The sequence below is a fragment of the Schistocerca nitens genome, chromosome 2, assembly GCF_023898315.1.
Source record: "Schistocerca nitens isolate TAMUIC-IGC-003100 chromosome 2, iqSchNite1.1, whole genome shotgun sequence".
NCBI classification, from domain to species: domain Eukaryota; kingdom Metazoa; phylum Arthropoda; class Insecta; order Orthoptera; family Acrididae; genus Schistocerca; species Schistocerca nitens.
The window spans coordinates 27,401,501-27,413,510 of record NC_064615.1 but is presented as its reverse complement, the minus strand read 5'-3'; the positions used below and the strand labels follow the sequence as shown (position 1 = coordinate 27,413,510).

General features: G+C 36.7%; 1 protein-coding gene across 6 annotated transcripts in view; it reads left to right on the top strand.

The window, feature by feature from the left end:
* The window catches only part of LOC126235685 (ankyrin repeat and fibronectin type-III domain-containing protein 1), a 760,613-nt gene that overhangs the window by 648,625 nt on the left and 99,978 nt on the right, over positions 1-12,010 (top strand). For all 6 annotated transcript variants that reach the window (XM_049944422.1, XM_049944426.1, XM_049944427.1 and 3 more), the window contains one exon: positions 5,489-5,677. In XM_049944422.1, coding sequence (XP_049800379.1) covers positions 5,489-5,677 — 189 coding nt within the window. The remainder of the gene's footprint in view (positions 1-5,488; positions 5,678-12,010) is intronic.

Sequence of the window (12,010 nt, the reverse complement as noted above, 5' to 3'; positions counted from 1 at the left end):
TAACAAATTCCTGAAACAAGGTATTGTCATACTGCAGTTAAAATATGCATAGGTAAAACTACTTTTGAAGGAGGGTGAAGAAACTGATGTAACAAACTAGCACCCAGTCCTGCTGCTAACAAGTTTTTCCAAGCTCGTAGAGAAACTGGTATTGAATAGAATTGTTGTTCTCGTGAACAGCCACAACATTCTCAGTCAAAGGACTATCAATAGACAATGCTATTTATACTTCACTGAATAAATTGTACAACCTCACAAATTGGCACCAGTCGGAATTCTATGTGACTTATTTGAGGCTTTCAGCTATGTCAACCATGCAAGAAGTCTGGTAAATAAAACAGAATTCTGTGTGTTAAGCAGAATAATGGGGACACATATTGAGTCTTATCTAACAGATAAGAAGCAGTAATGGAATTCCAGCTTCATCTGAGTGAGGCACTGTCAATACTGGAATGCTATAAGCTGGTACTATTCCTTACATTTATAAATGGTCTCCCATTCAGTTCTACTACAGTGAGCAAGTTTGCCATATTTGCAGGTTTATAATTTTTTAAAAGTGGATAAAACAGCAGGGAAAAAAATCTAGAAAGCTCTGTTAACAGTGTGTTTGATGGTATTGTCAACTGGTTTAGCTGTAATTGATTCTCACTGAATGTGAAAAGCTTTTTATATACCGTTTTATGTGACAAAGAGAGAACAAGAGGAAATGTTATAAAATGTAATGGACAACAGATAGAGCAAGTGGACTTGTTCTTGGATATGTACTTTGATAGCAAATTAAGTTGATCCTGCCATATCCTAGATCTTACAAGAAGACTTCATTCCACAACTTTTGCCTTACACATAATTGCATCATCTCCACATAATGATACTTCAGATATCCATTGCATTATGACTGGTGTTGATCTGATACATTCTTGTAGGAATTAGTTCTGGAGGCTACAGATTTTTTATCGTGACATCACAGAATAAGTTGTCCTTTCAATGTTCCATTTATAAAGACTGGTCCATGCGGAAAGGCATGGAAATTTTCAGTCCCCTACTTACAGACCCCAAACGTCCTTGTCTTGAAACACCAAGACTCAAGAGCAGATTGAAAGAAAACCTGTTGCAAAATTCCTTCCATTCAGTTAGTGGTTTTCTTAGCATAAATTAGCATGCATGTGTGTAGTTTTACTGTATAAATAAGATGTCCCAATCGTGCAAGCATAAATATGAATTCTTTTTTTTTTTGCCATGGAAGGTATCATGTTGATTCCAAGTATTAAGATATTACTATCTCAGAATAAAGTACATAAAACAGACCATAAATAAATGGCACCCTTATATTGTGAATGCTGGAATTTTGGGACATAAGTGGTCTTTGTATTTCACATGTAGTTGGACTCAACTGTTAAATTTGAGAAACTGCTGAGAAGTCATCATCCTTTATGGCACGCAAATGACTAAAAATGGTTTAGGGATGAAAGGAAGTAAGAATGTGTTATTTACTCTCTCGCTGATAAACAGACAGAAAGTTGATGTCGCCAACGGCAATAATTATTGCATCTAAGTTAGGAACAACATCAACAAAAAAAAACTTAAGAATGCCATAGAAATAAGAATTTTTGTCATTAGCTCCTAAGAAAATACAAGATAGAAGAATAGCTAGAAAAAAAATGACAGAAGTTGTAATGGATAGAACATGTGTAAACTTCTGTATTAGTATTATCATTATTGCACTAAGACATACTATATGTATTCAATTTATACAGTGCTTCATAACTATATTGAAGCAAATGGTAAGTATTAATTTTAGCTATTGCAGATTATTAAATATTTAGTGGTGAAGAAGATAGCCAGAAGTTAAGCCCATGGTGTGGGGGTAGTGTCTTTCTCCAGTGGTCCAAACATCATGGTCCCCATATTTGATCCAAGTTGCCTTTTAAATTTTGAATAAAAATCAGCAGCAGTGAGAACCAAAGACTTCCGGTATAAGGAGTCACCCTCATTCTGCCAAATGCCTTTTCAGAGAGGGCAGAGAAGAGGACAGAATTTGATGGCAATCTCTTACTCTAAGAGTAGGAAACGTCCCCTCAAAGGGAGAAGAATCACCAATGATCAACAACATGAGGATATAGAAGGTAATGGAGAACATCACATTAAAGACACACTATGTGTACCACATGGCATGTGGCCTGTAATTGAAAAAGTGACATGATGGTGTCTCCATTGGCAATATTCTGGATTAGGCTTTCATTTGGATCTTTGAAAGTAAGGGAGCTGCCAAGAGTGAGGTGACCATGAGAAATGACTGAAGTAACATTCTTTGAGTCAGAATGTGTAGTGCCAGAAGTCTGAAGATGGTAGGAAAGAGAAATGCAAAGGCTGAATCTAGATATAGAGGAAGTCAGTGAAGTGAAATAGAAAGAGGATAAGAATTTCTGGTCAGATGTATATTGGGTAATGTTAACAGCAGAGAAAATGGTATTACAGGAGTAGGAATAATTACTAATAGGAAGGCAGACCAGAGAGTGAGTTACTGTGAACAGTTGAGTGATATGTATGATCTCATCAGAATCAACAGCAAACTGACACCAAAAACAGTAGTTCAGGTAACATACCAACATCACAAGCAGAAGATGAAGAGGTACAGCAAGTATATGAGGACACTGATTGGGCAATTCAGTGTGTAAAGGATGATTATAATCTAATAACAAAGGGGTGTTGGAACATGGTAGCAGGGGAGGAAATAGAAGGAAGAATTATAGAAGAATATGGGGTTGGTAATAGTAATGAGAAAGGAGAAAGACTAATTTCTGCAATAAATTTCAGGCAGAAATAGTAAATACAAGAAAAGTAGGTATACTTGGAAAAGGTCCAGAGACATGGGAAGATCAAATCTGGAATACATCACGGTGAGACAGAGATTCCAAAACCAGATATTGAATTGTAAGGTGTACCTAGGAGCAGATTTAGACTTGAATCACAATTTAGTAATGTTGAAGATTAAAGTTAAGAGAATTGTCTGGAAAAATCAATGTATAAAGAACAAGGATACTATGGTAACGAGGAATGATGAGATGAGTTTGAAGTATTCTAAGGCTGTAGATACTGCAATAATAAACACCACAGGAGGCAATTAGTTGAAGAGCAATGAACATCTTTAGAAAGAGCAGTCACAAAAGCTTAACAGAGAAATATAACCGCATGGAAAGTATCTACAAAGAAACTGTGGGTAACAGAAAAATTACCGCAATTGATCAACAAAAGTAGAAAGTATAAAAGTGTTCAAGGTAAGACAGGAATACATCAATGTAAGTCACTTAAGAAATGTGAAGAGCAGGGTACCCAAGGCAAAATGGCTGCAGGAAATATTTGAAGAAATTGCAAAATCAATGGCCGTCAGAAGGACTGAAATACTATGGTCAGCCAAGGCTGGTTTGGTTGTCTCATGTAATTTAGTGTGGCATCTATGTTCTCGGCACCACTTTTTCTGCAGTGCATACAGTTTCTCCAATGTATACCCAACCACAGTTGTAGGATGTTTGGTAGACCTTGGTTTGTGAAGGCCTAGATTAGTGGTTGACAAACTCATTTGTCAACAGAGCCAAATATCAATGCTACAACAACTGAAATTTCTTTTGAGAGCCACTTAAAAAAAATTGAACTATATAGGTAAGTACATTATCATTAACTTAATTAGAGCACTCCTAAGCTATGCTAAGCAAAAATTATCTTCAATCTGATACAGGTATGTTCGCTGAGGTTGACCGCTTCCAACTCTTCCTTTCATGATCATCTTGTATACATGTTTCTTCTGTCTGCTTTCATTCATCCTCTGTATAGTTCAGAACCATCTCAACATACCTTTCTCAATACTTGATAATACATCTTTTTTCACTCAACAACAATCCCTGAAATGAATAAAGTTTACTAAAAATTTTAAGTCTTAGTTAAACTGTAGATGCATTGAATAAGACTTGATGTCATCTTTAATCATGATATTATCTATTAATAACATTAAAATGTATGGTATCCCTAAAATTAATCATGACAAAGACTGACAAACAATAATGTGAACAATGACCTTGCATTTCCTTCAAAAATAAGTAAAGTGGGTATGTTGTTATTCTTAATTTTGGGTACAATGTCAGGTTCTCATCAGTAGCATGGTTATCAGTTTACTCTTGATAAGATTCATGCTGTAAAACTTGTTATCTATATGAATATGTAGACATGACTAAGGAAAGAATGTCAAATGCTAGTTTTTCAGATGATTATGAGAGTCAGGAATACTGTTCCAAGCATTAAAAATCAATATATCTTCCTTGTCTAGGCCTTTCAAAATAGACAACTTGTGTTGTAAACTCAGTTCACATGTGTTTTTCTCCAGTGTTTCTATGTCAGCATAAAGATATTAAAATTTCAGGTCCATAATTTTTTTATCCAGCAGTTTTGGAAACCTGTTGAGAAAAGCTTCCCTCAGTTTTAAAACTGTTGTTTTGAAACAGCAATGTCAATATCAGAATTATTTTATTGGTGTTGTTTCAACCGACTTAGAATGTTAATCAAAGTTTCTCTGTCAAAATCTAGAGCAAAAAGACATAATTTGTTTTTGAACATTGAAAACATTGTATCCTTTCCCCTGTAGATTACAATTAAGCTGGTTAAAATGAAAGATAGTGTCTACCAATAAATAAAATTACTTCACACACGAATTGTTTGTTGGCCTTGGATAGTGAACACCCTTCTCAAGGAGAAACACTTTAATTTCTGTTAATAAGGAAGTGCATGTTTCAAAACATCCGTGAAGAAAGAAACATATGGAAAACACTGATAAGAAGAAGATACAGGATGACAAAACACATGTTAAGACATCAAGGAATAACCTCTATGTTACTGTAAGTGGTAAAGACAGAAACTGGAATACATCCAACAAATAACTGAGAACATAGGTTGCATGTGCTGTCCTTAGATAACAGATTGGCTCAAGAGAGGAATTTATGGTAGGCCAGATCAAACCGGTCTGAAGACTGGTGAAAAAAAGGGTAGACAGAGTTGACTTAAGTATTTGTCAGCATTTTTATTTGATATTTATGATCTTCTTCTAGGGAATCAGAGATTTGCTGTGAATCTGTGTATCTCTTTGTCCTTTTGTGTTGAGCTTGTGTTATTTTGCTTTTGTAATTAATGCACTGACATTTTTGTTTTTAATTTTCCTCTGTTAACTGGAAATCTGTGTTGCAGTATACTCATTATGTTGTCTATGGAATACAGTGAGTTAATGGATGAGTGATTCCAACTTCTTTTCCATGATAATTTAGCCACCCACATTAACAAAATGGAACCTGTAATGGAACTATATTGAAAAGTATGGGACTGCAGTTTTTGGGTTTGCCAGTACAAAATTTTAATCAGTGATTCACATAACTGTTGTGTTTGATCATTGTCTTTGATATTTAATAAATTACTTTAACTTACCAAGTGATACTATCACTGTCAACAGTGCAGTGGAGCTGCTCAGAAGACTTTAGCCCGCTGGCGGGTGAAAGGGAGATTCTTGATATGAAGCAATTGGAATGTCATATTGGTGACCTTACGCAGGGATGCCGATATTACTTTAGAGTTGCCTGTGGGAACCTTAAAGGCTATGGTAACTTCAGGCTGTCAACACCAGCGTCTGTGGTACCATCAAGTAAGTACAGTGTTAGTTAAGAGTTTAAGTTTCCTGTTAAAGTGAGGAAATTGTTGCTGAGCTGAAGAAAATATTCAAAAAATCAATTAGCATGTCTATGAACTTGTTACAAGTTGTCCTTTGCAGCCTTGTTTCAAAGACAGACACAATATTACACAGGAAGAGGAGTTAGTTAATTTTTTTATTCATCCACAGATTATTTTACAATGACATTAGACATGTCAACTTAATACAACAATAACACATAGCTAAAAGGTAATGAATGTACAAATGTATGATTATTTACAAGTCTGGTTTGTTTCAAAATTAATATTAACACTATTTATTCTATCTCATGATGGGTCAGTACACACACTGGACTCACTGCACACTCATCCTTGTACCTCACATCAGATGCTGATGCCCCCAACTAGTGGCAGCTTGTGCAGAATTTTACCAATGTGCTGCAGTGTGTTGGCCTACAGCCTTTTGAATTACAAGTGATCAGTGGACAGTATTGTTAGTGTAATAATTACCAACAGTTTTCTTAATGAGTGTGTGTTGGGTTGTTAGATTGCCATAGATGGTAGTGATGGCTAGTTTTAACAACTGATTGGCCAGTTGTTTGTTTTGTTGTTAAGTCTGTTTTTTCAGTTGAATGAAACAACTCAATAAAACTAGTCTCTGTGGCCACATTAGTTACATGAATGTTTTCAGTCACTTTCAATGTTTGAGTGGTTTCACTTATTTATAGCCTACACACTGACATAAGTCTCTGGTGAGTTTTCTCTCAGTCTCTGGGTGTGAGTGGTTTCATTTACATACCTTTTGACCCCTTTCCAGAACTGACACTAGAATTGCCAACTTTTTTGGAGGCAAACAAAGCCACTTATTTCAAGGAGGGCAAATAAAAAGTATATTTCTAAAATTGAAGTATTTTCAAATTTTATGTATTTATTTGCTTAAGTACAAATTTTTCATACTTCTGGGTTTAAACATGGATTTTTGGTTGGTTTTAAAAGCTCAATAACTGGAGCTGCATTATAAATTTATGTTTAAATAAAGAAACAGTTACATTTTTATTTAAATTTGTTGAAGCTCTGTCTCTCACTTCCTGCTCCCATCACTGATCATTCTCTTTCAGTCAATTGTGAGGTGACGTCAACAGAAAACATATAAGATACAATTTTTTAGTGTTTGATGACTTAATCACTTGCTTTTTAAAGCATATATTATCACTTGTCAGAAGTATTTTTTCATGATAAATACTTGTCATAATTTGTTAATTTTCTTTGAATTTCTTTAATTAATACAGTTTCAGAATATGAAACTCCTATTTATAAATATGGACAAAAACTGCACTAAAAGCTACTTCAAATAATTTAGTTTAAACAGAATCTACAGCTGTGATAAACTTCATGGAAAAAATAAGTTTCCTGCATTGGCAGCTATTTATTTTCATTTTATTTTTATTTTACATAATATGTCATTTCATCTGTTAGTCATTTTCAAGTAAAATGTTTAACCCATTAACTGCATCTGTTTTTGGTGATAGTCATTTTTATGCGCAGTCCATGGTTGGTACAGTTTGCAAGCTATAGTCATGATATTCAGTACAATATAATCAGTAGCACATAACTACACCATTTAGCATTGTCTGGTAGCATTAAACAATTTAGTAACCCAAAACATATGTAGTTAATGGTTTAAACATACTGTTTGAAAATAGCTCCACAGCCAAAACAACATAGGATGCAAAATAAAAACAAAATGGAAATAAATAACAGCAGATGTAGAAGATTTATTTGTCTCTAGAAACTATTTATTAACATTCAATAAAAAGCAATTACTGGATCAATAATAAACGTGATAACCTGTAACAACAAAGTGCAGTCAACAATAATGATGTAACACTGCCAAAGGACTCAAAAGTGTCTGCTTGGAACAGAATGTGCCAGGGATTAGGCAGCTCCAATTGTCAGTCCCAGCAGTCCAGAGGGATGTGAAAGTAGTTAGAGAGTGTTTACAGATTGGTATTTCAATTTCACAGTTAAGCTTGTACGTGAATGTGAACAGTACTTCTTCATGCCACTGTAAAGATAAACCTGCTGCTTTTCAGAGGTTGCAGTATGTAAACAGGTTTTTGTGAATGGGTGTGATTTGTATGTATGCAGCTGGTAACGTAATTCTCAGCATAATATACATTGCCTGACAAAAAAGTGAAGCACCCAGAAAGGAAAGAGGAAACAAAATGAAACATCATGGGTTGAGAGGGTATCTGTATGGCACCTCCTCCGGCCTGGATGCATGCACTAACTCATTGGGAAGGGTGTCGTAGACATATTGTATTCTGAGGCAACCTGGCCCACAACTCTTGTTACAGGTCCTCGATATCCTGAATACTGGCACTAGGATGGAGTTGATGCACAAGCTGGTCCCACACGTATTCTATTGGGGACAAATCTGGGGATTTTGCTGGCCTTGAGAGTACCTCAACATCAACCAAACAGTTCATAGAGACACGTGACACATGCGGATGAATATTGTTCTGGTGAAAATGGTAATGTGATACTGTCGCATGAGAGGTATCAGGTGAGGATGCAGAATGTCCATGACAGACCATAGTGCCGTCAAGAGTTCACTCGGTCACTAAGAGCTGTGACCTGATGTCATACCTGGCAACCCATACCATAACACTAGGAGTAACAGTGCTGTATATCTCCAAAACACTGGAAGACTGGAACCTCTTCCCAGGTAGTGCAGAGCTGTGATTCATTGCTGAACACAAAGCAGTACCATTCATCAGCTGTCCTCTGTTCCCAGTCATGGCACTGATCGAAAAGCAGCCGTTTTTGTTGTAGTGTTAATGGCAGCCTACGCATGAGATGGTAATTCCCTAGTCTGGCTGCTACTAGTCTATGAGTAATGGTGTGAAATATCATGGATTTGTTGCTGGATGGCAGGCATAGATGTGAAGGCATTACGATTTGCTTGGTGCACAATACATCGATCCTCCCGCCTGCCCCCACATTCACATTAAGTTCAAGATCAGGTGATTGCCACATTCAAACACATATCCCACACATCTGGGTAATGTATGATTCGACCAGCCAGGCAAATAAAGACCCACAGTGAGGCCCCTTTCAAACTCTTTCAGGAGCTGATAATGATGTCTAACATGGGTATGCATCATCTCCGTGTCTGTCACAGTGGTCACTCATAAATATGAACAATAGTAATGCACTCAGATGGCCATTCTACCTCTCACAGAGAACTTCTGTTCTAATCATTTACCTGCCACCAGTGGTGTGTATATGTATTAAGTTACATTTACATCTAACTACATCTTCTGGGTGCTTCACTGGTTGTTTTTCTCTTTTATTAGTGGTATATTTACCTTCCACACAAATAAATGGCTGAATCAAATGATTTTTAAGTAATGGTCATCATCACACCTTTTCAGTAAAATAAAATGCATACAGTCTCTAAAATTTTTCAATGGTCCTCTCTTCTTCACTATCCCTAAGGCAACTTCTGTGTTCAACTTTACATCACCAATGATATATCAATGAATAAAATTTTTATTGCATATGGAACAGCTTCGTGCACAGCAATACATAATAAGGAAGAATCAGTCTATTAAGTATGTAATTAAATCAGCATGTATAATGCTTATTGTATCCAATTTTGTAGCAGAATTGTGAGGGTGGTTGGCTGCCATTTGGGCTCCTAGGTTAGATTCCCAACACTGCCAGGGATTTTACCTTGTTGGGAGGACTGGTATGGGGTGCACACAGACTTATAAGGCCAACTGAGCAGCTGCTGAACCATTTAGCAACAGTTCCAAGGTAATGGAGCCTGACAACGATCAGAGAATGGTGTTCTGATCACAAGCCCCTCCATAACGCATCTGATGATGCCATTGGCAGAGGATGACTTGGTGGTCAGTCAGGCCCGACTAGCCTGCCAGAGTCAGAACTGGCATACCCCTGAAATGTCTGCATATATTACTCAGGTAGGGGTACTTTCATGGGGTTATGTATACCCTGTTTGTATACCATTGCTTTGGTTTAACCAATGAAAGTACTGCAGACTGGTTTCATTCAGAAGAATGGATTGATTGCTCAGTCAACTAGAACATTAATGATAGGTCTCTGGTGAAAGAATAAATACATGCTTCAACCAACAGACTAAAGACTGCTTTTACGTGGGAAAAAAATAAATAATTCAGTCAACATGCGAAACTGCAGTGGTCTGTGTTGACTGTTTTCATTTGGTTTCACTCAAAAGAATGAATTAATAGTTCCATCAATATGGAAAACTACAACTGACTGAATCAATTGTCTTCATTTGGTTGCTCCTATAGACTGGTTTCACTCAAAACAAAAAATCGTTCAAATGGCTCTGAGCACTATGCGACTTAACTTCTGAGGTCATCAGTCGCCTAGAACTTAGAACTAATTAAACCTAACTAACCTAAGGACATCACACACATCCATGCCCGAGGCAGGATTCGAACCTGCGACCGTAGCGGTCACTCGGCTCCAGACTGTAGCGCCTAGAACCGCACGGCCACTCCGGCCGGCTCACTCAAAACAATGACTGAATTATTCAGCTGCTATGTCAAACTACAATCGAATGATTTTTTTAATATTTTCATCAGGTGAGAACTAACAGCCATTAAGTACATTATAAAATGCATTTTAACCATTAGCTGTTTTTTTTTAACATATATATCATCTACTGGTTTTGGTTGTAGACCATTGTCACTTTATTTAAAGTAAAATATGTCTCTCTGTTCTACCTTGTATCCAGTGGTGGTGGTCTATGATTGAAACTGGTAGATGATATATAGGTTAAATAAAACAGCTGGTGTTTGAAATGCATTACCTAAAACAATCAGATGAGTTGATTGTTTTAAAAAAAACTGACTGAATCAGTTGTTTTCATTCGTAATTATTCTTATGGCCCCTTTACCGAGCGAGGTGGCGCAGTGGTTAGCACACTGGACTCGCATTCGGGAGGACGACGGTTCAATCCCGTCTCCGGCCATCCTGATTTAGGTTTTCCGTGATTTCCCTAAATCATTTCAGGCAAATGCCGGGATGGTTCCTTTGAAAGGGCACGGCCGATTTCCTTCCCAATCCTTCCCTAACCCGAGCTTGCGCTCCGTCTCTAATGACCTCGTTGTCGACGGGACGTTAAACACTAACCACCACCACCATCTTATTGCCCCTTTCTGTGGTTTGAACACTGCAGCCATATACCTTAACCAAGGATTAAGTGTTCTTGGAAATACTGTATAATATGAGACATTTGGCGAAGTACACTGATGACAGGACTATAAAGGCATAAATGTTGATGACATTCTCTTGCTAATAGATGTGTGTCTGCATAAATGCTGATGGAATTCTCTTGGTAGTATATGTGTGTCCTCATTTCACTTTAACTGAAAATTACTTTTGGTCCCTAAAAATATAGTATTTCCTACACAGTCCATAGAATTACTGTAAGTGTTTAATATTCCAGTATTATTTTCCATCTACAAACTGAAGTTCACATGGTTTGTTTTCTTTATCTTCAGCATTCGTTTTATTGCTTATTGGCTGACTGAAATGGCCCCTAAATGTTATGTTTGTAGAAATCATAAGCAACCACTTCCATAAGCAAGTTTTGGTGGGACTGTTTTGGAGTTGTCCCTGTGATATTTTAAGACCAACTTCCACCAGTTTGGTTGGTGTGAATTGGAAAGCTGGTAATTATTTACAAAATGGCAAAATATTTTGTTAAACACGTGGCCATTAAGTCTAATTCTTGTAAAGGTTTTATTTAATTTTTCAAACATGTGCAATACACATTTGATTGTTAGCAGTTTTCTTACTGGTCTGCTTGTGTCTCTGTATGTGCGGATGGATATGTGTGTGTGTGCGAGTGTATACCCGTCCTTTTTCCCCCTAAGGTGGGTCTTTCCGCTCCCAGGGTTTGGAATGACTCCTTACCCTCTCCCTTAAAACCCACATCCTTTCGTCTTTCCCTCTCCTTCCCTCTTTCCTGATGAGGCAACAGTTTGTTGCGAAAGCTTGAATTTTGTGTGTATGTTTGTGTTTGTTTGTGTGTCTGTCGACCTGCCAGCACTTTCATTTGGTAAGTCACATCATCTTTGTTTTTAATACATTTTTCCTACGTGGAATGTTTCCCTCTATTATTTATATATATATATATATATATATATATATATATATATATATATATATATATATAAAAAGAAAGATGATGAGACTTACCAAACAAAAGCGCTGGCAGGTCGATAGACACACAAACAAACACAAATATACACACAAAATTCAAGCTTTC